Genomic DNA, 26,237 nt, shown 5'->3' on the forward strand with positions numbered 1-26,237 from the left:
CCGGTGGTGGTCTCTGGGGAGTGGTGGAACACAAATCATTATGAAGAGAGGAGAATGATAATGTCTGCTCCTGCCCTATAAGTAATGTGATAATAAAGGCCACACAATATCTGTAAAAAAAAAAAAAAAAAAAATAAGCTTTTTATGACTTTAACATCATAGACGGTATGGAAATTCAAAAGATTTAAAATTAAGTGAGTACCTGAGGTGCTCAACATTCGAAATTGCTTAAATAAGTTTTGTAATAAAAATATATTACTGGAAACTTATGGTAAGTGGTACAAAATGCTATACTGAAGCAATATATACCTTTTTGGTCCACATTCTATCTTCCATGTTGATATCTCTGATGTGAAGCTTTGTATAAAGCTGAAGTCCATCAGACAAGCACATAATTATCTAGTCATTCTCATACTATCAACATCATGTACTTCTTGTATTTTGATGCCTCAGATACCTTGCTTGTGGAAGAATTGTTGGCTGCTGCTCCTCACTCACTATGACTGGATGCACTCATTTGTAGTTAACTAAATTAGTGATGATATTCCACCAATATTTAAGGCAAAAAAAAAACTGTATTTGACAATGCACACCAGTTATCACATCAGTATTACTTGATCTTTGTAGAGCTATAACTATAAAGTACTTTATTAGTCCATATCCTATAAATTTCAATTTAATCTAGAAACATGAAATTCACAGGACATTGGATGCATGTCTACCAGCAGTGTGGAGGAAACTGAAAATAATTTCCACAAATTCAGCCTAAGTGAGAATCTCAGTTAGCTAGGAAGATGCTAACTTTTGATATGATTCCTCCATTTACTGTTGTCTTTCCATGTTTTCTTTTTCTTTTCTCTTCTATATCTTCCTCTTCAGTTTTTCTCCGCACTAGCTTATTACAAGTTCTGCAAATTAACAGATGCCTTTTATTGTCAATGGAAGCTCTAGCCTAATTTGTAGTGTAACTTATCAAAATATGTACTGCTCTTGCTGACAAATAAAAAAAAAAAATTATCTAATCTGATTTGGAGTTGTCATAAAAAGCAAGAATCATCCTACACACAGTGATTATCTGCATTTTGATATACTTCAGCATATGTAATCTCTTAAAGCCTCTTAAAAGCAACTTGTTTACAATATCTATCTGTCTCAATTGAGAACACACATTTGGAATAATCACATTATGCAGAAGTCAATAGGATATGCTTTCCACAAGTACAACACCTGCAGGCAACTACAGTATAAGTATACATATGATTGACAGATAAGTATGCATCCAATACCACAAGAACAAGGGACAAAATGGGATGAGATGAGCCTATCATAGCACTGCAAAACAAGATTCATCAGTGTTGGTGTCATGTGAAATTTTTCATCATAAAGTCATGGATAACCAGAAATAAAATATGAATTTCTATTATTAAGATCAGACATCTGAAATATTTCATGTTACACTAAAACATGAGGATCATTAGTGATAAATGCAACACTGTAGTACAGCAAAAAGACCCACACTCACAAATCTATGGGAAATAATCTTTCTCCTGAAAGGAAAGGCTAATATGCTAATAAGTTCTTACTAGAAAGCAGATATTAATCAGCATTTAAGTTAATGGAATTCAAACTCTCTCACCCAGAAATGAAATATATAGCTAATTATATTGTCATCCATTCAGCCATAATAAAGCCTTGCCAGAGGCTTGAGACTTTTGGCAAATGTTGGTATTCTGGTTATTACAGCATGCCTTTAGTATCTGTACATACATACAATGTTCTACACTATATTAGACAATGGTAAGAACTTGTCCCCATAGGGAGGGAGGGAGGGTGTGAGGGAGGTAGAGGGAGAGGGAGGGCATCTCCAGTTCAACACTGCTGATTGATTGATGGTTGTGGATATTTAGGTATGTTCTCTTAATTTCATGTCTGGTTTTTAATTAGTATCTATTTTTTAATAACAATGTTTGTACCAAGTGTTTACACTTTACTGACATCCCTTTTTCTCTTTCTTCTAAGACCCTCTTTATTACTGTTGTCAAGTAAAGACTTTCATTGCATCAGTGTCATCTTCACTGAAACTTTGGATGTAAAACCTATATCATATTTTCAGTTGTACATCAGCATCAAGTTACCATAACTTTTTTACTTAAGATATATACTCAATTTTTATATCCCTACATCAAAGTAGTAAAACTATGGCACAAAATTCTATCTTTATTCACTCCCTCCAGGTCACATGAACATCATCAGTCCTAAACCTTTGTGTTACCCAAGTATCCTGAAGTAGAGTTGTAATACCAGGCATGTACATGAGGTACAAAACCTGTGCTATTATGGTTCCATTGTCAATACAGAATGATTCATCAGTTGCATAGTTTTGCTCCTCTCTCTTCACACATTGTTTTCATCATCTGTTGCAATCTGAGATTACAGCCAACACCTCCACAAATGAGTACTTCTTGTGACCCACAATGAGCCATAGCTTGTTCAGTGATCTCTACTAACATTACAAATATTGTTTCCTGAAGAGAAAAGCAAAGATCACTTTTTGTATATTCCCCACTCTTTAGAAGTTTATCCACATGGTCTTCCAGGTAGGAAAGAATACCAAAAAATGAAACATCCATGCCTTTTACACAGTATGGAAGAGGAAGATATTTTGAACCATTCTTTGCCATTTGTTAAATATTATATCCAGGACTTGGATCATTGGAGAGCATTAAAATTCTAGCAAATCTATCCAAGCAGTTTCTAACAGCCATGTCAACAGTTTCTCCAAATATTCTATATCTTTCTCTAAATAAACAATTATTTGTGTATTACCTCCACTTACATATAGAACAGTTGGATTTTTTGTTCCTGTTATCCATCTTCCAATTTCAATGTGTCCAATACAATGATTGGCAGCAACAAGCGATTTATCCCACAGCTAGGCAATGATATGGGCCACTACTGCCACACCAGTCAGTGGTGCAGCCATACCAGGACCATTTGTGTAAGCTATGGCACTTATATCCTGGGGAGTGACATCTGCTTTTGAAAGAGCTTGATTGAGGACTTCCAGTACATTTGGCTGATGGAAAAATTGAACCTAATATAAAAGCTACAACAATAAATATAATTACTATAAAGTATTTATTCCCTTAAGTTAAGGTTGAAATTAGCACTGGAAAATTAAATCTACAAATGAATGGAAAGTAGGTTACCCTTTCTTAAAAAAAAGTTTCTTACATTCCATACAAAACCCTAGCATAAAAAGGACCATCAATGCCATACAAGAGTTTCTGCAAATTTTATAACATAAGAACACATATACAAAAATATGCAGACTGCAAAAGGCCAGCTGACCTAAACAAGGCAGCTTCTGAGCACTCAAAACTGAACATTTGCCATCTTCATCCATGAATATCTCATGTCTGTTCATCTGCTTTGTTCACTATGTTTGTTCCACCATCCACAACACTATTTGTAAACCAAATTTTATTCATCACTTTTTTTTTAAATCTAAAGATTTAAAAAAAAAATTAAATTGTAAGAGCTTTTTAGCCAGTTTGAATAATGTACTTCTCATATCACCATTCATTCTACAACTTTTGAATGAATACAACTTAAGCATTTTAACTTCATCATATTTTATGCACAGACTCTAGCCTATGTCTATAACAATAAGACCAAAACTGAACAGCACAATCAAAGTGTATTAACAAAAGCCAAGCACAACCTTGCATCACATCTGTTCTACCACTACTAACATTCCAGTTAATAAAACAAAATACTTTGCACTGTTGCACACACTAATGCACTTCTTTCTTGGCAGGAGATCAGGGGGATGTCATCACTCTGAAATTTCTTTCTGAAGTTGATCTAGCTATGTTCATGGTCTTTATGGTATAGTTATTTATTTATTTTTTATTTTTATAAATAACATTTATGTAGAAGATAGTATATTTATTCATGATGAATCTCATTTTCCTGCTTATTTGACCCTTTTATACATACTGTTCAGGTTGTTCTATAGCATGATAACCAGAATGTTTAAAAGTGGATTCTATTTTATGTCAGCTAGGAACACAATAGATGTATCATCATTATATAATAATAATAATCACTACTATAATTATGATTCCTCTTTTGAAGCACTAAAAGTAGCACTTCCAAAGTAATATCAAAGTAACACTGTTCAGGTCTTATTCAGGCAATGTGTGGGAAGCATGGTAGCTTAAGCAGTAGTGCATCTGACTACAATACAAGTGAAAGGTTCAAATCCTGGCCATGGCTGGGATTTTTTCTGGGATGGCTGCCTGCTCCTAGGTTCACTTAGCCTTAAAATGGGTTCCAGTCGCCAATGCCTGATAACATAAGGGGGACAGAGAAAGGAACTGGCCATCCTGCTCAATATGCTGAGGCCCAGCAAGGATGGTGCTACTAGCCCTATGCCAATGCTCACAAATGAGTAAGGTTAATGAGTTAAGGACCTTAATTTTTTGTATAGCTCTGATCCCCATCTCATGGGAGGGATATATGTCTGTTATATTCATTACAAGGAGGATGATTAAAAGGTATAAGGAATGCAAAATATTCCTTACAAGAGGAGACTAAAGGTTTTACATTTTCATTCAATACAGGTGTAGATTAAGAGGGGATCTGATACTGACATGACATAAGATATATATGTAGAGAGACATAAGCAAAATTCTTAGTTTGTAATGATGATAGAACTAGATGTAATAGGTTCAAGTTTGATATATTTGAAAAAAAAAAGAAAAAAAAAGAGATAGGAAGAACCTGGTGACTGGAAAATTCAATGATCAGGTTGTTATTGCCATGTCAACAGAGAGCTTTAAAAGATTAGCTAAATTTAGATAGGGATGTTAGGTGAAAATAGGTAGGTAATTCTTACACAGGAGATGCTACACATAAGCCGATGATCTTCTTACAGATTCATCTATTTTTTTTATGTAAGTAGCTTAATAATCCCTTGGGAAAGAAAAATACACCAGGTATTCAATATATGCTAGTTCAAAATATGCAAATTCTATCATATGCGACTAATCAAAATGTGCCAAATATACTCAATATGTAAGAGAGATTCCCTATTATGTGAGTAGCAGTGGTGGTGCGACTGGCTGGTTAAGTAGGGTGGCTGACTCACACTAGAGGGTGGTGGGTGGGTGGGATGTTTCCCCACACTTTCCTCACACTGCACCCAGATCACAATTTATATTTTTTTATTTGTTTACAATCTTTTCATATTATATTTTACAATTTATCTTTATTAATGCATTTTAATGTTGCTTTAGTGCTTTATTTTTTTTTTTATGAAACAGTGCTGGAATAAATATTTAGATGGTTAAAACATGGCTTGTGGAACATAAACCCCCTATAATTTATGATAGGTTCACTATATGTGAATTCTCATTATGTAACCTTTTTGCAGAACATAACCATTGCATTTAACCCATACGAGGTGTATTTCTCTAAAGGCTAGAACAGTATATCTGTAGAATAAGAAGCATGGAAGGAAAGAACTGGAGAGTGCAAGGATATGCATGGACAGGAGCAAGTGGAAACTCTGTACAGTGGCCACTATCCTTGGAGGAAATTCCAAGAGACAGGAACAATAACATAATGAAAGCAGCAAGAAATCACCAAGTATACACATGCAGTTCCTGTGTAATATATGCACATCTAATTTCATCAGTTGTCCCTGTTCATTAATCTATGTGATCATTCTCCTAAAGCTCCTTACTAGCCATGCACTAAAAAACTGACAACTGGGTCTACTCTGCATGGTTGTTTTTTCCCCACAATTTCATTTGACAATCAACCATTTCCTATCTCCCTTTTACATACAACTTCATGAAGTTTGAAAGTGTTATTTCTTGCTATATCTAGATTACTAATCCTAAGGAAGTTGTCTACCTCTCTATTCCTTATGTCATTCATTGGAGCAAACATATAGACTGAATACTAGACAAAAATAATCAGTAGACAACCTAGAATTAAGGTCTACTGGGTATTAAGAGAGTCCATACTAGCTGATAAGACTTGTAAAGGTCAGTAGACTGATAACTAGACAAAATAATCAGTAGACAACCTAGAATTAAGGTCTACTGGGTGTTAAGAGAGTCCATACTAGCTGATAAGACTTGTAAAGGTCAGTAGACTGATAGTTAGACAAAAAATAATCAGTAGACAACCTAGAATTAAGATCTACTGGGTGTTAAGAGAGTCCATACTAGCTGATAAGACTTGTAAAGGTGTTAACAAAATAACATGAATTTGAGAATTGCAGCAGTAATTCATTGGAAAAGAGAGAGAGAGAGAGAGAGAGAGAGAGAGAGAGAGAGAGAGAGAGAGAGAGAGAGAGAGAGAGAGAGAGAGAGAGAGAGAGAGAGAGAGAGAGAGAGAGAGAGAGGAGGGGGGATTCTTGAAAATGTAGATATGCTTATGTTAAGCCGAACTTTTACTTTAGGAATGGATTGTGTTGACTATTATCCCTCTGTGGGTAATCTATACTGTTGAGAGTTTAGGGAATGTGAAAATTAAGATGAAACCAGTACAGAAATTACAATGAAAGCAAGACCAAGGCAATGATTTTACATACTCGTAGTATGAATTTGTGGGCACAATGTTCTGATGATGAGTAGTTGTCCTTGGCTAAATAGTGTATGCTGGAAGGATATGGGAGGTGATGCTATCCTATGAACAAGATACAATGACAAGGTATGAGTGATGGATACAGTTATACTTCCAATGTGGAAAGTGGGAGTCAAACAATGGAGCCAAAGATGAGAGGTACTTGTCTTGTTGGAAAAGAAAACTTACAGTTTGATATATTTCACTACTGACGTGATACTGATCATGGGATACAATAGCTATCTCTACAATGACAGCAGGGAGTAAGTGGATCTTGTAGGGAGTCCTTCTGACTGCAGATTCTCACCTGATGATGCTTGGCTGTGTCGTGAGGAACAAATCCTTGGCCAGGGGGGTGATACATGTCCAGCGAGGATTTGAAAAAAATACTCCATCTTGAATTATGCCAATACCAATTTTATTTGCACTTCCCTCTAGGCAGTAGACACCTGACGAAACGATAACTACTCCCAGTGAGGTCTAAAGCACTGTTCAGGAGGTGCTGTGAATTTATCATTAAACCCAGCTGTGACCTCACTGAACGTTTCCCTTTGTGTCTCACAACACAAGGGGGTAGTCACAGCCTGCCCTCTAAAGACAACTCTCTTCCTCCACACAAAACTACAAGCACCTAATAACACATACACTTGTAGGAGTACATAGATACACCATTAGAAGTTCGAGGTAGGTTCCAGTAATGCGGTTTTCACCTCGTTGGGTATTGCCACGGTCTCGGTCATTCGGCTGACTGGACGCCTACCTGAAACACCACACACTCACGCCTGCAATGGTTTTCCTTTATTGTGATTTAAGCACCACCTGGAGTTTGGGTAAGCACTTTGTATTATGATGTGGTATTGTGATTATGATGTATTGTGATTATGATATATTTATTTACTATTAACTTTGACGAACATGTAAGTGTATGTGATTACAGTTAAAAGTATTTGGGTGATCTTGTTAAGTACTTATTGTGAATGTACCTTGTTGGTGATATTTGATAGAAACATGATTTTCTATGGAGTTGGATTAGTATAACATTTCCAGACCATGTTTATATTATAACTTGTGATGTGTCCGCTAAATTCGTGTAGGATTTCGTATTCACTTAATTGGTTGTTGGCAGGCCTCTGTTGTATACTTGCTGTGACCGTGTCTGGGGAATCTAACTGCGCCTGTGAACAGCGCCCGCAAATAAATTCACGACACCTGTCTGGAAGTTTCTGTACCGATCCCCGCTCTACAAGTGGTGACCCCGGAGTGACCAGACGTAACGTGATCATCGTATAGCAGAGACGGCCTACGGACTGTGGTGATTGGTGGCAGACTATAACTACACAGTGACTATATGCTGGTCGTCCAGGTACTCTATTATTTTACTTTTGCCCTGTATGGAATCTATGCCCTTGGAACTATGCCGAACCAGGACGAGGGTTCGCTACTTACATCTAATGCGTCGCGGGATAGTGTTTCTTCCGTGACCGCAGGTGTTGCCGTCAAACCACCACCCTTTGATGAGACTTCGGATCACCTGAAGATCCGCCACCCCAGCCGCACTCAGGGTGGCAGATCTTCAGGTGAGACAATCTGGGGTGGCGGATCTTCAGGTGAGACAAGCTGGGGTGGCGGATCTTCAGGTGAGAAAGATTGGGTTAGGGTACCAGCTGGGTCACTGCTTCGAAATGTTAACGAAACTTAAGGAGTTTACTACACTGCTTATCACATTCCACTCTTCAGACCAAGACCGTGTGTGGTACGAGTAGACACCAGTCACACCACTGCTCCACAATGGCAGCCAATACTTTTGAGACAGTTGTTCTACCGCTGCTGACTGAAGACCCCACTCCTGTTATTACTTGGCTTCAGCAGAAGGAGCTTCTAAGGCGTGCTGTGCAGTGTGAAAAATGCCACAATAACATGAACTGGACTAAACACTCCAAGTGTGTGGACCGTGTGGTGTGGAAATGCCAGACAAAAGGATATACAAAGTATAAAGGAACAACAAGTATAAGGACTGGATCATTTTTTGCCCGGTCTAGACTGTCACTGCAGAAATGGGTTCATATCATGTACCTCTGGAGTGAACGCATTGGAGAAACAACAGCAAGTCGTCAAATAAACCTATCTGAGAAGACTACGATTGACTGTTTCAGCTTTTTCAGGGAGATATGTACTTCCAAGCAAATCCAGTAATGTTGGGCGGGCCTTGGATTACTGTGGAAATCGATGAATCATGCTTCTCTCATAAGCCAAAACATCACAGAGGACGCGCACCCTACACTCCCACTTGGGTCTTCGGCATCGTTGACAGAAGCACTAAACCAGCGGTTGGATACATGGAAATAGTTGAGGCGAGAGATGCTGCCACCCTTCTTCCTATTGTATCTAAAGTGGTTCAGCCATGGTCTATAATTCACAGTGACGAGTGGAGAACATATCGTAATATCCAAGGTCTAGGATATCAACACAAAACAGTGAATCACTCAGTAAATTTTGTAGACAGGCGCACTGGAGTGCACACACAAACCATTGAATCCTACTGGAATAGACACAAGAGCTATATAAAGAAAATGCGTGGCTGCAAAAGAGATATGTTAAGCTCCTACCTGCAGGAATTCATGTGGCATGACAGATTCTCAAAAAATGCTTTTGAGAAGCTACGTGAACATATTGCTGCACAATATCCATTATAAGTGCTTCACAGTGATGAACACTATTAATTGTATCATACTTTTAATGAAGTAAACTTTTTTCTGCATTTTTTATATCCACTCAGTTTTTTTAATGCGTTCATGTTTCAATAAATGACTTTTATGAAAAAAAAGGCTGATCTTAAAAGTGAGAGAGTCTGGGGTGGCGGATCTTCAGGTGAGACAATCTGGGGTGGCGGATCTTCAGGTGAGACAATCTGGCGTGGCGGATCTTCAGGTGATCCCTGTGGGGTGGCGGATCTTCAGGTGATCCGAGATTTCAGTAACACGCTGGTTTACAATAATTGAATGACAGTTTGTTCTTGCCAAGATCACTGTTTCAAGTACTAAATTTCACCATATATTATTAAATTTGCCACTTAGAGTAATCAATCAATTGAGTGATGAAGTCATCAATTCTTCAGACTATGGTGAATTAAAGCAATCTTTGATATCTCTTTTCACCAGGTCAAAACCTGAACTTTTTGACTCTCTTGTTAATCAAAATAACATAATGTGTGACAGACCTTCCACGTATTTGAGAGAGTTGCGTAAAATAGCTGCTCAACTAGGGGTGGATGATTCCTTTATAAAGTTAAAAATTTTTGAAAGCATTACCTAGTAGCATCAGACCTCTCCTAGTGACATATGAGGAGAGCTCTACACTAGAGGAACTGGCTCGTGTAGCTGAGACATTATTGGCCTATGGCTCAAGTAATGCGAGTGTAAACAACAGCGCTAATGTTTCTATGGTGGAAGGTGGACAAGGGTCCAGGCCTGCGAACCGGAACAGAGATAATGGTAATAGAGGCCCAAATTTCACTTCAGCTTGTCAGGATAATGTATTTTCTAGAACTTGTGTTCCCATTGGAGTGCGCGCCTTTCATGAAGGTCAGCGTCCTCAGGTGTGCAGGTACCATCTGTATTATGGTAACAGGGCAAAATCATGTAAACGATGGTGTATACTTTCTTCTACAGCTTCTAATATTTTGCCAGATTCTCGCCCTAATTCTCGTTCTTCTTCCCCCGCTCGCGTATTCCACCAGGCGGGAAACTAGTAGGGCAGTCTGTAGAAATATCAGTTGCGACCGTCGGACTGCCACTTAGAGTAAGTGCCACAATCGGTTGCAAGAATTACCAATTTTTGATAGATACTGGTTCATCACTTTCGCTGCTTCCTAATGAATCAGAACTTACTCCATTCCTCAGGCCAACTGCTGTTACTAATGCTTCAGGTAAACCCATACGTTGTTATGGTGAAGTCGATGTAGACCTTGGGATACATTGTATTAGGCGTTCTTTTCCATGGTCTTTCGTCATTGCTGACGTTATACATCCAATTTTGGGAACCGATTTTCTTGCAGCTAACTTACTAATGGTAGACTGTAAAAACCAGTCGCTAATAGACTCCTCTACCCAATGTAAGATTCCTCTTGAAGTTTCTTATTCTCCTATTTCTTCATATTTGGTTAATTATAATGGGGTAGACTCAAAAGCTGTTGAACTCCTTTCTCAGTTTCCGGTTCTCACTTCACCTTTGCAGTTGTCAGCTACTACACCTCCTGTGGAAACTATACACCATCGTATTGATACAGGTGACTCACCTCCTATACATTTCAAAGCAAGACCTTTGACAGGTGAGAAGCTCAAAGCGGCTAAAGATGAATTTCAGTTTTTGCTTAATGCCGGAATCATTTGGCGCTCTAACGCTCCTTGGGCGTCTCCTCTGCACCTCGTGCCTAAGAAGGAGCCCGGTGCTTGGAAACCTTGTGGTGACTATCGCGGACTCAATAACGTAACTGTGAATGATAAATATCCCATACCACATTTGCGTTGTCTCACCATGTCACTTAAGGGTAAGACCATATTTTCAAAGATCGATTTACAGCGTGCATACTTACAGATCCCTGTGGCCAAAGATGATGTACCTAAGACTGCAGTATGCACACCGTTTGGTCTGTTTGAATTTTTGTATATGCCCTTTGGTCTTAAAAACGCAGGTTCCACTTTTCAGCGCTTCATTGACACCATATTGGTTAATGTTAAGAACACTTTCACCTACTTGGATGACATCTTAGTAGCTAGTACAACTCTTGAAGAACACATTGCTGATGTTAAGACTGTTCTTTCTACTTTAGCAAAACACAACTTAAGACTATCTATAGATAAATGTGAATTTTTCAAGTCCTCGCTCACCTTCCTTGGCTATGAGGTCAGTGCTCATGGAATTAGACCACCTGAAAACCGCGTCACTGCAATTTCAGAGTTTCCTTTACCTCAAACTTCAACTGCATTGCGCCGCTTTATGGGGATGCTAAATTTCTTTAGACCAATGATCCCTAATTTTGCCGATGTTGCTTATTCATTGACAGAACTCTTACGGCATAATCCATCTTCTAAATCATGGACAGATGTTGCAAGGGACTCCTTCAACAATTTGAAGCAAGCCCTAGTCACTTGTCCTACCCTCGCCTATCCCTCTCAGAAGGCAACTGATTACCAGCTTGTGACTGACAGCTCGAGCTTCGCAGTTGGCGCAGCTCTATACCAGATTATAGATGACACGCCTACGCCTCTAGGATTTTATTCCAAAAAGCTCTCTGACATTCAGAAAACCTATTCCACCTATGACAGAGAACTCTTAGCTCCTTATTTGGCTGTCATTCACTTTAAAACACTCATTGATGCCACTCGGTCACCTTGTTCCTTGACCATAAACCTTTAGTTTCTGCCTTTCATTCTAAGTCAGTTGCAAATTCTGATAGGCAACAACGGCAACTTTCTTTAATCTCTGAATATGTATCATCAGTAGTGTACATCCGTGGGGACAACAATGTTGTTGCCGATTGTTTATCAAGACCATCATGTGCAATTTCAGTTGATTCCTTCGACTTGTGTGGCATAGCTCGTTCCCAGGAAGGTGACACCGAGGTCGGTTTGTACAAGGAGAGATTATCCAATTATACCTTGCTCTCTAATCTTGCTCTATGATGCGACACATCTACCAACGTACCAAGATCGTTTGTTCCTTCTTCTATTATGATAAATGTCATTCATTCCTTACACGATCTATCTCATCCTGGTATTAAAGCCACTGCTAAAATAATTAAACAACGTTATTTCTGGCCTTTTATGGACAAAGATATAAAGGAGTTTGTAACGAATTGTCTTAAATGTCAACAAGCTAAAACACACAGACACACAATATCACCAGTTTCTCCTATTTCTACTCCTACTGATCGCTTCCAGACTGTTCATATAGATATTGTTGGACCATTGCCTCCTGCTACTCTTCCTAACTACTCATACCCTCTCCCATACAGTTACCTTCTCACTTGCATTGACAGAGCGACAAGATGGAGGGAAGCTATACCTGTAATAGACACCAACGCGAGCTCCGTCGCTATTGCATTCGTGGCTGGTTGGATTTCTCATTTTGGAGTACCGCTACAGGTAGTGACAGACAGAGGTGCTCAATTTGAAAGTGAGTTGTTTTCCGAGCTTTCCTCAATTATTGGCTTCCATCACATGCGAACAACTGCTTATCATCCTCAAGCGAACGGAATCATTGAACGCCATCACCGCTCTCTAAAATCAGCGATACGTGCTAGACAAGAGAACTGGTTTTATGCTTTGCCCATAGTTTTACTTGGATATCGCTTGACACCTAATATGACCAGTTACTCGCCATTCACTGCTGTCACAGGAACTCATATGTTGTGTCCTTCTGCAATTATCACTAAAGACTCGCCAATATCAACAAACAAAGATACTATACACCGCTTGATTAAAGAAATGCAGGCCATTGATTTTTATAACTTTTCATCAGGTGAATGTCACTCCTCATCTAAACCATATGTTCCTAACGTTCTGTTTTCATGTTCAAAGGTCTGGGTGCGGATTGACAGAGTTCGCAAAAGTTTAGAAGCTCCTTATTCGGGACCTTATGAAGTAATACAACGTGACCCGAAATATTTCATCCTCAGACTACCTCAGGGTGACACGTCTGTATCTATTGAGTGTTTGAAGCCAGCTTATATACCAATCACCAGACAAGCACCATCTAATGATAGAGATGACCTGACTACGTCTACCTTAGACTCTAATTCATCTCCTTTTCCTGATATCTCTGCTTCTACACCTTCCCCCTCTGCTCATTTCCAGTCTGATCTTCCTCGCCATACCATACCTAACTTCCCTCGTACAACTCGTTCAGGGAAGACAGTGTATTTCAATCAACACCCTCACTATTTATATTACTAGGTGAGCTCCGTTCTTGAGGGGGGAGTATTGTAGGAGTACATAGATACACCATTAGAAGTTCGAGGTAGGTTCCAGTAATGCGGTTTACACCTCGTTGGGTACTGCCACGGTCTCGGTCATTTGGCTGACTGGACGCCTACCTAAAACACCACACACTCACGCCTGCAATGGTTTTCCTTTATTGTGATTTAAGCACCACCTGGAGTTTGGGTAAGCACTTTGTATTATGATGGTATTGTGATAATGATGCATTGTGATTATGATATATTTATTTACTATTAACTTTGATGAACATGTAAGTGTATGTGATTACAGTTAGAAGTATTTGGGTGATCTTGTTAAGTACTTATTGTGAATGTACCTTGTTGGTGATATTTGATAGAAACATGATTTTCTATGGAGTTGGATTAGTATAACATTTCCAGACCATGTTTATATTATAACTTGTGATGTGTCCGCTAAATTCGTGTAGGATTTCGTATTCACTTAATTGGTTGTTGGCAGGCCTCTGTTGTATACTTGCTGTGACCGTGTCTGGGGAATCTAACTGCGCCTGTGAACAGCGCCCGCAAATAAACTCACGGCACCTGTCTGGAAGTTTCTGTACTGATTCCTCCTCTACACACCCTTCACTCAAAAATTTCAAAATTATTATGGCGACTCCTACACCAGCCTCGGAGTCCCCATCTGGGGAGGGGACCATAAATGTCCCCAGGTTGGACTGCCTTTCTGTCGACGACCCTAAGTGTCTTGACACCCCTCTCAACTTTTTCTTCATTAACTTCTGCAACATTCGCAGTCTAAGATCTAATTTTCAATCTGTAGAACACCACCTCTCCTCTTCTAAAGTTCATCTTCTTTCCTCACTGAAACTCAGGTGTCTGAGGCAACTGACAGTAGCCCCTTTTCTGTTCCCTCCGACTTTCTCTATCCTCATTTTCGATCCAAAGCTGGATGTTGCGTTTATGTTCAAAATGACTTAACCTGCTCTCATGCCCACGCTCTTGAATCTTCCGAGTTTTCCACCATCTGGCTACGACTACAGAGTCACTCTCAAACTAAATTTATCTGTGCTGTATACCTCTCACCTAACTCTTCTGACTATAAGAAATTCTTTGACTACTTAACTTCCAAAGTGGAGCACATTCTGACTCTCTTCCCTTTTGCAGAGATCTCCATTCTTGGAGACTTCAATGTTCACCACCAGCTTTGGCTTTCCTCTCCCTTCACTGACCATCCTGGCCTTCAACTTTGCTATCCTCCACGACCTAGAGCAATTGGTGCAACACCCTACTTGTATTCCTGACCGTCTTGGAGATACGCCCAACATTCTCGACCTTTTCCTGACCTCTAATCCTTCTGCTTATGCTGTCACCCTTTCTGCTCCGTTGGGCTCCTCTGATCACAATCTCATATCTGTATCTTGTTCTATTGCTCCAATCACTCCTCAGGATCCCCCTAAGCGAAGGTGCCTCTGGCGTTTTGCCTCTGCTAGTTGGGGGGACCTGAGGAGGTATTTTGCAGATTTTTCTTGGAATGACTACTGCTTCCGTGTCAGAGACCCGTCTTTGTGTGCTGAGCGTGTAACAGAGGTAATAGTGTCTGACATGGAGCCATACATTCCTCACTCTTTTTCTCGACATAGCACAGCTTGTTCTCGTGCTATACATGGTAGAGAGGCTGCCCACAAAAAGTATTTGAGCCCTCCATCACCAGAATCTCATGCACTTTATATTTCCGCTAGGAACCATGCCAAGTCTGTTCTCCAACTAGCCAAAAATTCCTTCATTACCAGAAAGTCTCGAAATCTTTCAAGATTTAACTCCAATAACTTTGCTTCTTCTTCTTTCCCTCCTTTATTTCAACCAGATGGCACCACTGCTATTACATCCATTTCTAAAGTTGAACTCTTCGCTCAAATCTTTGCTAAAAACTCTACCTCTGACTACTTCATGCTACCTATTAAAATTCTTCACAATGATATTTTGCATGCCCTTGCTAGCCTAAACCCTCGGAAGGATTATGGATCTGATGTGATCTCTCCTATTGTTCTCCGAAACTGTGCCTCCGTGCTTGCACCTTGCCTAGTCAAAACTCTTTTAAACTCTGTTTTGTCAACATCTACCTTTCCTTCTTGCTGGAAGTTTGCCTATTCAGCCTGTTCCTGAAAAGGGTGACCGTTCTAATCTCTCAAACTACCGTTCTATTGCTTTAATTTCCTGCCTAGCTAAAGTTTTTGAATCTATCCTCAACAGGAAGATTCTTAAACATCTATCACTTCATAACCTTCTATCTGATCGCCAGTATGGGTTCCGTCAAAGCTGCTCTACTGGTGATCTTCTGTCTTTCTTTAATAAGTCTTGGTCATCCTCTTTTAGAGATTTATGTGAAACTTTTGCTGTTGCCTTGAACTGATATATAGCAAAAGCTTTTGATAGAGTCTGGCACAAAGCTTTGATTTCCAAACTACCCTCCTACGGCTTCTATCCTTCTCTCCGTAACTTCATCTCAAGTTTCCTTTCTGATCGTTCTATTACTGCTATGGTAGATGGTCACTGTTCTTCTCCTAAATCCATTAATTAGCAGTGGTGTTCCTCAGGGTTCCGTCCTGTCACCCACTCTCTTCTTATTATTCATCAATGACTTTCTAAACCAAACTTCTTGTGCTATCCACTCCTACGCTAACGATACCATACTGCACTTTTCTACTTCTTTTCATAGACGTGCAACCCTGAGGAGGTATTTTGCTGAATTTCCTTGGAATGACTACTGCTTTCGTGTCAGAGACCCGTGTTTGTGTGCTGAGCGCATAACAGAGGTGATAATGTCTGGCATGGAGGCGTACATTCCCCACTCTTTTTCTCGACCTAAACCTTCCAAACCTTGGTTTAACACAGCTTGTTCTCATGCTATACATGATAGAGAGGTGGCTCACAAAAGGTACTTCAGCCTTCCATCACCAGAACCTCATGCACTTTATATTTCTGCCCGGAACCATGCCAAGTCTGTTCTCCAACTAGCCAGAAACTCCTTCATTAACAGAAAGTGTCAAAACCTTTCAAGATCTAACTCCCCTCGTGACTTCTGGCATCTAGCCAAAAATATCTCCAATAACTTTGCTTCTTCTTCTTTCCCTCCTTTATTTCAACCAAATGGCACCACTGCTATCACATCTATTTCTAAAGCTGAACTCGTCTCTCAAACCTTTGCTAAAAACTCTACCTTGGACGATTCTGGGCTTGTTCCTCCCTCTCCTCCACCCTCTGACTACTTCATGCTACCAATTAAAATTCTTCACAATGATGTTTTCCATGCCTTTGTTGGCCTAAACCCTTGGAAGGCTTATGGACATGATGGGATCCCTCCTATTGTTCTCCGAAACTGTGCCTCCGTGCTTGCACCTTGCCTAGTCAAACTCTTTCAGCTCTGTCTGTCAACATCTACCTTTCCTTCTTCCTTCTTGCTGGAAGTTTGCCTACATTCAACCTGTTCCAATGATGTTTTCCATGCCTTTGTTGGCCTAAACCCTTCGAAGGCTTATGGACCTGATGGGATCCCTCCTATTGTTCTCCGAAACTGTGCCTCCGTGCTTGCACCTTGCCTAGTCAAACTCTTTCAGCTCTGTCTGTCAACATCTACCTTTCCTTCTTCCTTCTTGCTGGAAGTTTGCCTACATTCAACCTGTTCCTAAAAAAGGGTGATCGTTCTAATCCCTCAGATTACCGTCCTATTGCTTTAATTTCCTGCCTATCTAAAGTTTTTGAATCTATCTTCAACAGGAAGATTCTTAAACATCTATCACTTCACAACCTTTTATCTGATGGCCAGTATGGGTTCCGTCAAGGCCGCTCTACTGGTGATCTTCTGGCTTTCCTTATTGAGACTTGGTCATCCTTTTTTAGAGATTTATGTGAAACTTTTGCTGTTACCTTGGACATATCAAAAGCTTTTGATAGAGTCTGGCACAAGCTTTGATTTCCAAACTACCCTCCTACGGCTTCTATCCTTCTCTCTGTAACTTCATCTTAAGTTTCCTTTCTGACCGTTCTATTGCTGCTGTGGTAGACGGTCACTGTTCTTCTCCTAAATCTATTAACAGTGGTGTTCCTCAGGGTTCTGTCCTGTCACCCACTCTCTTCTTATTATTCATTAATGATCTTCTAAACCAAACTTCTTGTCCTATCCACTCCTACGCTGATGATACCACCCTGCACTTTTTCACATCTTTTCATAGACGTCCAACCCTTCAGGAAGTAAACATTTCATGCAGGAAAGCCACAGAACGCTTGACTTCTAATCTTTCTAAAATTTCTGATTGGGGCAGAGCAAACTTGATATTGTTCAATGCCTCAAAAACTCAATTCTTCCATCTATCAACTCGACACAACCTTCCAGACAACTATCCCCTCTTCTTCAGTGACACTTAACTGACTCCCTCTTCTACACTGAACATCCTCGGTCTGTCCTTTACTTATAATCTGAACTGGAAACTTCATATCTCATCTCTAGCTAAAACAGCTTCTATGAAGTTAGGCGTTCTGAGACATCTCCGCCAGTTTTTCTCACCCCCCCCCCCAGGTGCTAACTCTGTACAAGGGTCTTATCCGTCCATGTATGGAGTATGCTTCACATGTCTGGGGGGGTTCCACTCATACTGCTCTTCTAGACAGGGTGGAATCAAAAGCTTTTCGTCTCATCAACTCCTCTCCTCTAACTGACTGTCTTCAGCCTCTCTCTCATCGCCGCAGTGTTGCATCTCTAGCTGTCTTCTACCGCTATTTTCATTCGAACTGCTCTTCTGATCTTGCTAACTGCATGCCTTCCCTCCTCCCGCTGCACAAGACTTTCTTCTTTCTCTCACCCCTATTCTATCCACCTCTCTAACGCAAGAGTTAACCAGTATTCTCAATCATTCATCCCTTTCTCTGGTAAGCTCTGGAACTCCCTGCCTGCTTCTGCATTTCCACCTTCCTATGACTTGAATTCCTTCAAGAGGGAGGTTTCAAGACATTATCCTTCAATTTTTGACTATCGCTTTGGACCCTTTTTAAGGGACTGGCATTTCAGTGGGCTTTTTTTTTTTTTTATCGGATTTTTGTTGCCCTTGGTCAGTGCCCCTCCTACATATAAAAAAAAATAAAAAAGGCCCATGACAATGACCATTTTTCTGTGCTGATTAGTTCTGTGAAAAAAATGCATGTATTAATCAATAATCACTACTCAGGAGAGAGAGAGAGAGAGAGAGAGAGAGGGAGAGAGAGAGAGAGAGAGAGAGAGAGAGAGAGAGAGAGAGAGAGAGAGAGAGAGAGAGAGAGAGAGAGAGAGAGCAATGGTGGAGGGAAGATGGCAAACACAAGGGAAAAAGAAATGCGAATTGCCTTTGGTATGTCTACTGGGTATTGTTTTAATGATATGACAGACTGCATTACAAGACATGTATCTTCATACTCTTTTTGTGCATGTTAGGCACCAAAACGCTAAATACCAGTAAAGAACCCTCTATAAGAATAAAAAACATTATAAAAAAAAAAAACGTGTAAAAAACGTACAGAAACGGAAGGGAATTGAATTATGAGTCTTTCTGAGTTTCTTAGGTACCAAAATGCTAAAATATATGAATAGCACTCTATATGGAGAAACAGAAAACCATTACCAAAAAAAGTGTATTTTAAGTGTATTTCACATTGTTAGATACAAAAACTCCAAAATGCATGCAAAGCATCCTATATGGGAAAAAAAGCGACATTTCCAGAAACGTGTCTTTTGAATGTTAATGAGAATGCAAGGCACCAAAACGCTAAAAAGCATGGGAAACACAATATATAAGAAAAGAAAACAACATTATGAAAAACGTGTTTTTTTTGTTTTGTTTTTTTTTTGTGTGTGTGTGGGTGTTTTTCAGTTATGTACCAAAATGCTAAAATGCATGTAAAACATCCTTCATGGAGCAGCACTATAACATTACCAAAACAAGTATTTTGAGTACTTTTGAGTTTATTATGTACAAAAACGCAAAAAATTGCATGAAAAGTACCCGATATGGGGAAACAAAAGGACATTAACAGAAAGGTGTATTACCTATAAGTGTTTTTGAGCTTCTTACGTACCAAACCTTAAAATCGCATGAATATCACTCTATATGGAAAAACAGAACATGAACAAAAAACGTGTATTTTGAGTGTATTTCACATTGTTAGGTACCAAACACGCAAAATGTACACAAAGCACCCTATTTTGGGAAAGGAATCTAGATTTCCAGAAATATGTCTTTTGAGTATTTATGAGTGTGCTAGAAACCATAACGCTAAAAAGTATGGAAAGCTCTTTATATGGCAAAACAAAGCAACATTAACAAAAAAGTATCTTTTCTGTGTTTTTGAGCTACTTATGTACAAAAACGCTAAAACAAATGCAAAACACCCTTTTATGGAGAAATAGAAAAACACTACCAAATACAAGTACTTTGACTGTTCTTCAGCTTCTTAAGAAGGAAAACACCAAAATGCAGACAAATAAACTTATATAGCAAAACGAAAAGATATTATGAGAGACGTTTATTATGTTTTTTTTTTTTTTTTTTTTTTAGCTTTTAGGTACCAAAACCATAAAACACATGTATAGCACTCTATAGGGAGGAGCAGAACCACACTAAAAAAAAAAAAACGTGTATTTTGAGTGTTTTTCTTATTGTTAGGTACCAAAACGCCAAAATTGCATGAAAAGCCCTACTACATGTGGAAGCGAAATGACATTACTGAAACGAGTCTTTTGAATGTTTCTGAGCTTTTTAGGCACCAAAACGCTAAAAAGGCATAGAAAAACCCTATATGGAAAAAAAGCAATATTACCAGAAACGAGTCTTTTGAGTCTTTTTTTCTGGTTCTTACTTAACAAAACTCTAGAACGCATGCAAAACACCCTTTATGAAGAAACAGAATATTACCAAAAACAAGTATTTTGAGTGTTTTGAGCTCGTTATGTAGAAAAAACGTTAAAATGCATGCAAATTAGTTTATATGGGGAATCGAAAAGACATTACGAGAAACGTGTATTATGAGTGTTTTTAAGCTTCTTAGGTACGAAAAGGCTAAAACACATCAATAGCAATCGATATGGAGAAACAAGAAATTTATCTAAAACTTGTGTTTTGAGTATTTTTCACATTATTAGGTACCAAAAACGCCAAAGAATGACGAGAGTTTTTGAGCTTCTTAAGTACAAAAATGATAAGGCGCATGAATAGCGCTCGCTCTCTCTCTCTCTCTCTCTCTCTCTCTCTCTCTCTCTCTCTCTCTCTCTCTCTCTCTCTCTCTCTCTCTCTCTCTCTCTCTCTATATATATATATATATATATATATATATATATATATATATATATATATATATATATATATATATATATATATATATATATATATATATATATATATATATATATATATATATATATATATAAACAAGAACATTAGAAAAACATGTATTTTATGTATTATTCATACTTAGCAGAATGCAAAAATGCATGCAAAGACCTCTATAAGAGGAAACCAAACGACATAACCAAAGACGTGTTCTTTAGCTTGTTAAACATGAAAACGCTAAAAATCATAAAATTAATCTTATATGCAAAAACAAAACATCATTACGAAAAACGTGTCTTATGAATGTTTTTGAACATTTTATGTTCAAAACGCTAAAACACATGCAAAACACGATTCATGGCTAAACAGAATAATATTACCAAAAACAAGTATTTTGACTGTATTTGAGCCAGTTTCGTTTAAAAACGAAAAAAAATAATGCATGCAAACTATCCTATGTGGGAAACGAAAATACATTATGAGAAACGTGTATTATTGGTGTTTTAGCGCTTCTTTAGATAGCAAAACGCGAAAACGCATTAAAGGCAGTCTATGTGGAGAAATAGAATAACATTACCAAAAACGTTTGAGTGTTTTTTCTTTTTTTTTTCTTTTTATTAAGTATCTAAATGCCAAAATGCATTCAGAGCCCATATATATGGGAAAATGAAACGTATCCTTGGGTATAACATATAAATGTTATAAAAAAATGTAAATCACTCAATATGGGAATAGAAAATTTTACTAAAAACGTGTCTTTTAAATGTTTTTTTTTAGCTTATTACGTTCGAAACCCATGCAAAACACCCTTTGAAGAAACAATAATATTACCAAAAAACAAGTATTTTGAGTGTTTTGAGCTTGTTACATACTTTAACGGAAAAAACGGATGTAAAATACACTATATAAGGAAAAGAAAGGACATAACGAGAGACATGTATTATGAGTGTTTTTAGCTTCTTAGGTAAAAAAAATAAATAAATAAAATAAATAAATAAAAGGCAAGAAAAGCACTATATGGACAAACTGAACAACACTACTAAAAACGTGAATTTTCAGTGTATTTCACATGGTTAGGTACCAAACCCAAAAATGCAAGCAAAGCACCATGTATCAGGAAAGGAAACAAATGTTCTATAAACGTGTTTTATAAGTATCTATGATCGTGCTAGGTAAAATAGCGCTATGAAACAAAAAATAAAAAAATAAAAACTCCCTAGCTTTATGCGAAAACATTACAAAAATGTGTTTTTTGAGTGATTTTCTGCTACTTACGTAGCTAAACGCTAAAATGCATACAAAACACCTTTTATGGAGAAACAAAATAACTACAAAAAACAAGTATTTTCACTGTTTTTGAGATTGTTACGTATAAAAAAGCGAAATGCATGGAAATTATCATATATATATATATGCGTCGCGACGCGCGAGACTGACGACTGACTGACGACTACGAGACTATGGGACAGGGGACTCGGGGAGCGGACGGACTGGTCGAAGACAAGAACGAGACCTGTTGTTCACCCGTATGGTGAGACTTGTCTCGTAATGAAAGCAATACATCTGGCACTTTCAGGTTTTTATTTTGTTATTCAAATTTATATAAGAAATTTTGCATTACCTGATAATGATAACATTAATTTTCACTCAAATTATTGTATATTTCAAAAAAATATCGTACGAATTCCCAAATTATCGTATTATTGTATGAGTCCCATTGTATATCGTACACAGGCAAAAATTGTTGTACTTGTACAATAATTATCGTACGTCTGGCAACGCTGCTGCCTTCCCGTTTCTCCCAGTGCTGCCACTTCCAACAGTTCTGCCACCCACACCCATACCCCTGGTGTAACAGTATCAAAACTTTTATATGGAGAAACAGAACAACATAACCAAAAACGTATTTTTAATGGTTACCACATTGATAGGTACGAAAATAATAAAATGCATGCAAAGCCAGTCCTTATGTAGGGAAACGGAACGATATTGCAAGAAACGTATCTTTTGAGTTTTTTTTTTTTTTTTTCGTTAGGAACCAAAACGCTAATAAGCATGGAATGGGAATAAGTATGGGAATAAAAAAAAAATTACCAAAACGTGTCTTACGTACCAAAAGGCTAAAGCGCATGCAAAACACTCTTTATGGAGAAACAGAATAACATTACCAAAAAACAAGTATTTTTGAATGTTTTTAAGATTGTTACGTACAAAAACGCCAAAATACATGTAAGATACACTATAAAATAAAACGAAAAGACATTACGTGAGATGAGTATTATGATGTTCTCAGCTTCTTAGATACTAAAACGCTAAAATGCATAAATAGCACTCTATATGGAGAAACATAATAACATTACACAAAACGTGTATTTTCAGTGTCTTTCACATTCTTAGGTATCAAAACGCCAAAATGCATGCAAAGCCTGCTCTATAAAAAAAAAAATAAATAAATAAAATATTACCAAAAACTTTTTTTTTTATTGTTTTTGAGCGCGTTAGTCACGAAACCGCTAAAAAAAACATGGAAATCACATTATATGATAATACAAACAACAGTACGAAAAACATCTCTTTCGTAGTAAAACATACTAAAACAGAATAACATAATAAAAAAAAACGTATTCAGAATACATGTTTTTCATAATGGCTGTTTAGCGATAAAGGGTGTTTTGAATGCGTTTTAGCGTTTACTACGAAAGAAGTTCTAAAACATTCAAAAGAGAAGTTTTTCGTATTGTTGTTTTGTATTATATCATATAGGGTGATTTCCATGTTTTTTCAGCGGTTGAGCGTGTCACGTTGAAAAACGTCAAATTGCATGGAAAGTATCCTATATTGGGAAACGAAAAGACATTAAGAGAAACGTGTATTATGAGTGTTTTTAGATTTCTTAGGTAACAAAACGATATAACAAATGAATAACACTGTATATAGAGAAAAAGAACATTACCAAAATCATATAATCTATTTATTTTATTTATTTTTTTTTTCACATTCTTAGGATTAAAAATGGCTATATGCATGTTAAGCACCCTATATGGTGAAAGGAAACGAGGTTTCCAGAAATATATCTTTTGAGTGTTTCTGAGCGTGCTAGACACCAAAACGATAAAAAAAAAAAAAAACATGGAAAGCTCCCTATATAGGAAAACAAAATAACATTACCAGAAACGACTCTTTTCGGTGTTTTTTTTTCCAGCTACTTACGTACCAAAACGCTAAAACGCCTGCAAAAAATCTTTCACAAATAAGCAGTATAACTTTACCAAAAACGTGTATTTTGAGTCTTTTTTACGTAGAAAAATGACAAAATGCATGTAAAGTGTTCTATATGGGAAAAGAAATTACATTACCAGAAACGTTTATTATGAGAGTTTTTGAGCTTCCTAGGTAATAAAATCCCCCCCCCCAAAAAAAATTAACAGCATTCTATATGGTAAAACAAAACAGCACTACGAAAAACGTGTATTTGGAGTGTTTTCAAAGTGTTATGTACCAAAACGCCAAAATGCATGCAAAATACTATATGGGGAATCGAAACGACATCACCAGAAACGTGCCTTTTGAGTATTTTTGAGTGTTTTAGGCACAAAAATATTAAAAAGCATGGAAAGCACCCTATATGGGAATACAAAAGAACAATGCCAAAAACATGTCTTTTTAGTCTTTTTCAGCTTTTTATGTACCAAAACCTTGAAACGTATGCAAAACACCTAATATGGAGAAGCTGAATAATATTACAAAAAAAAAAAGTGCTTTGAGTGTTTTTGAGTTTGTTACGTACAAAAAATGACAAATATATGCAAATTGCAATATATAGGAAAACGAAAAGATATTACAAGAAATGTGTATTACCTATGAGTCTTTTTAAGCTTCTTAGCTACCAAAGCGCTAAAAGGGATGAATGCCACTCTATATGGATAAAGGGAACAATATAACGAAAAACGTGTATTTTAGATATTTTTTTCACATTTTTAGGTACTAATATGCTAAAATGAATACCTAGCACTTTATATGGGGAAGGAAACGAGATTTCAAGAAACGTGTCTTTTGAGTGTTTAAGAGCGTGATAGGCACAAAAAAAAAGCATGGAAAGAACCATATAAATGTAAAAGCAAAACAACATTACCGAAAACATGTCTTCTGAGTGTTTTTGAGGTATTTATCAAAATGATAAACAAGTGCAGAACACCATATATGGAAAAGAATAGCTTTACAAAAAAAAAAAAGTGTATTTTGAGTGTTTTTGACCTTGATACACAGAAAAATGCCAAAATGCATGCAAAATACACTACATGGGGAAACGAAAAGACATTACGAGAAACATGTATTATGAGAGTTTTTTGAGCTCCTTAGTGACAAAATGCTAAGATGCTTGAATAGTATCCTATGTGGAGAAATAGAATAACATTACTTAAAAGGTGCATTTTGAGTCTTGTTGACATTGTTAGGTACCAAAAAGAAAAGAAAATGCACGCATAACACCTTATATGGGAAAGGAAATGAGACTTACAGAAATGTGTCTTTTGAGTGTTTTCAGCTACTTACGTACCAGAACGTTGAAATACAGGTAAAACACCCTTTATTTAGAAAGACAACAACATTACCAAAAACGAGTATTTTTGAGTATTTTTAAGCCTGTTACGTATATAAATTCCAAAACATATGAAAAATACCTCGTATGTGGAAAGGAAAAGGCATTACGAGAAACCTGTATTATGAGTGTTTTTTAGTTTCTTTAGTACCAAAACACTAAGGAATAGCACTCTCTATGGAAAAAGAGAACAATATTAAAAAAAAATGTGTATATTAAGTGTATTTCACATTGTTAGGTGCTATAACGCCAAAATACATGCAACGATCTCTATATGGGGAAAGGAAACGACATCTTCAGTAACATGTCCTGTTTACGTAGATGTTTACGTAGAAAAACGCCAAAATGCAATCAAAAAACCCTTAATGAGGAAACAAAAAGTCATTAAGATAAACGTGTATTATAAGAGTTTTGAGCTTCTTAGATACCAAAACGCTAAAACGCATGGATAACACCTTATGTAAAGAAACAGAACTACAAGAAAAATTTATTTTAAGTGTTTTTCACATTGTTAGGTACCAAAGGACCAGAATGCATGCAGTCTCCTAAATGGATAAACAAAACGACATTACCAGAAACGTGTTTTCAGCTGTTATGCATAAAAAATGCCAAAAAAATACATTCAAAGTCACTTCTATGGTGAAAGAAAACGACAATACAAGAATCGTATCAGTTTGTTTTCCTGCAT

General features: G+C 37.6%; 1 protein-coding gene, 1 long non-coding RNA gene and 1 pseudogene across 2 annotated transcripts; 2 read left to right on the forward strand and 1 right to left on the reverse strand.

The window, feature by feature from the left end:
• Nucleotides 1–2,221: 2,221 nt before the first annotated feature.
• Nucleotides 2,222–7,925, reverse strand: LOC135107365 (tRNA N6-adenosine threonylcarbamoyltransferase-like; annotated as a pseudogene).
• A 4,397-nt stretch (nucleotides 7,926–12,322) lies between these two features.
• LOC135107372 (uncharacterized) lies at nucleotides 12,323–13,595 on the forward strand. Its single transcript, XM_064017138.1, has 2 exons — nucleotides 12,323–12,352; nucleotides 12,582–13,595. Exons 1-2 carry the CDS (start codon nucleotides 12,323–12,325, stop codon nucleotides 13,593–13,595), a joined length of 1,044 nt encoding a protein of 347 aa, XP_063873208.1.
• An 11-nt stretch (nucleotides 13,596–13,606) lies between these two features.
• On the forward strand, nucleotides 13,607–14,185 carry LOC135106759 (uncharacterized). Its single transcript, XR_010271453.1, has 2 exons — nucleotides 13,607–13,805; nucleotides 14,100–14,185. It is a non-coding gene; the product is annotated as an uncharacterized LOC135106759 (long non-coding RNA).
• Nucleotides 14,186–26,237: the final 12,052 nt, after the last annotated feature.

This window comes from Scylla paramamosain, chromosome 2 (assembly GCF_035594125.1).
Source record: "Scylla paramamosain isolate STU-SP2022 chromosome 2, ASM3559412v1, whole genome shotgun sequence".
Lineage (NCBI taxonomy): Eukaryota > Metazoa > Arthropoda > Malacostraca > Decapoda > Portunidae > Scylla > Scylla paramamosain.

What these genes read in the sequence shown, in the direction of transcription:
- LOC135107372 (XM_064017138.1), top strand. Translation starts at nt 12,323, where the DNA reads ATGCGACACATCTACCAACGTACCAAGATC. An exon ending in TCTACCAACGTACCAAGATC is followed by an intron (nt 12,353 to 12,581) that starts GTTTGTTCCTTC and finishes GATCGCTTCCAG; the next exon opens with ACTGTTCATATAGATATTGT.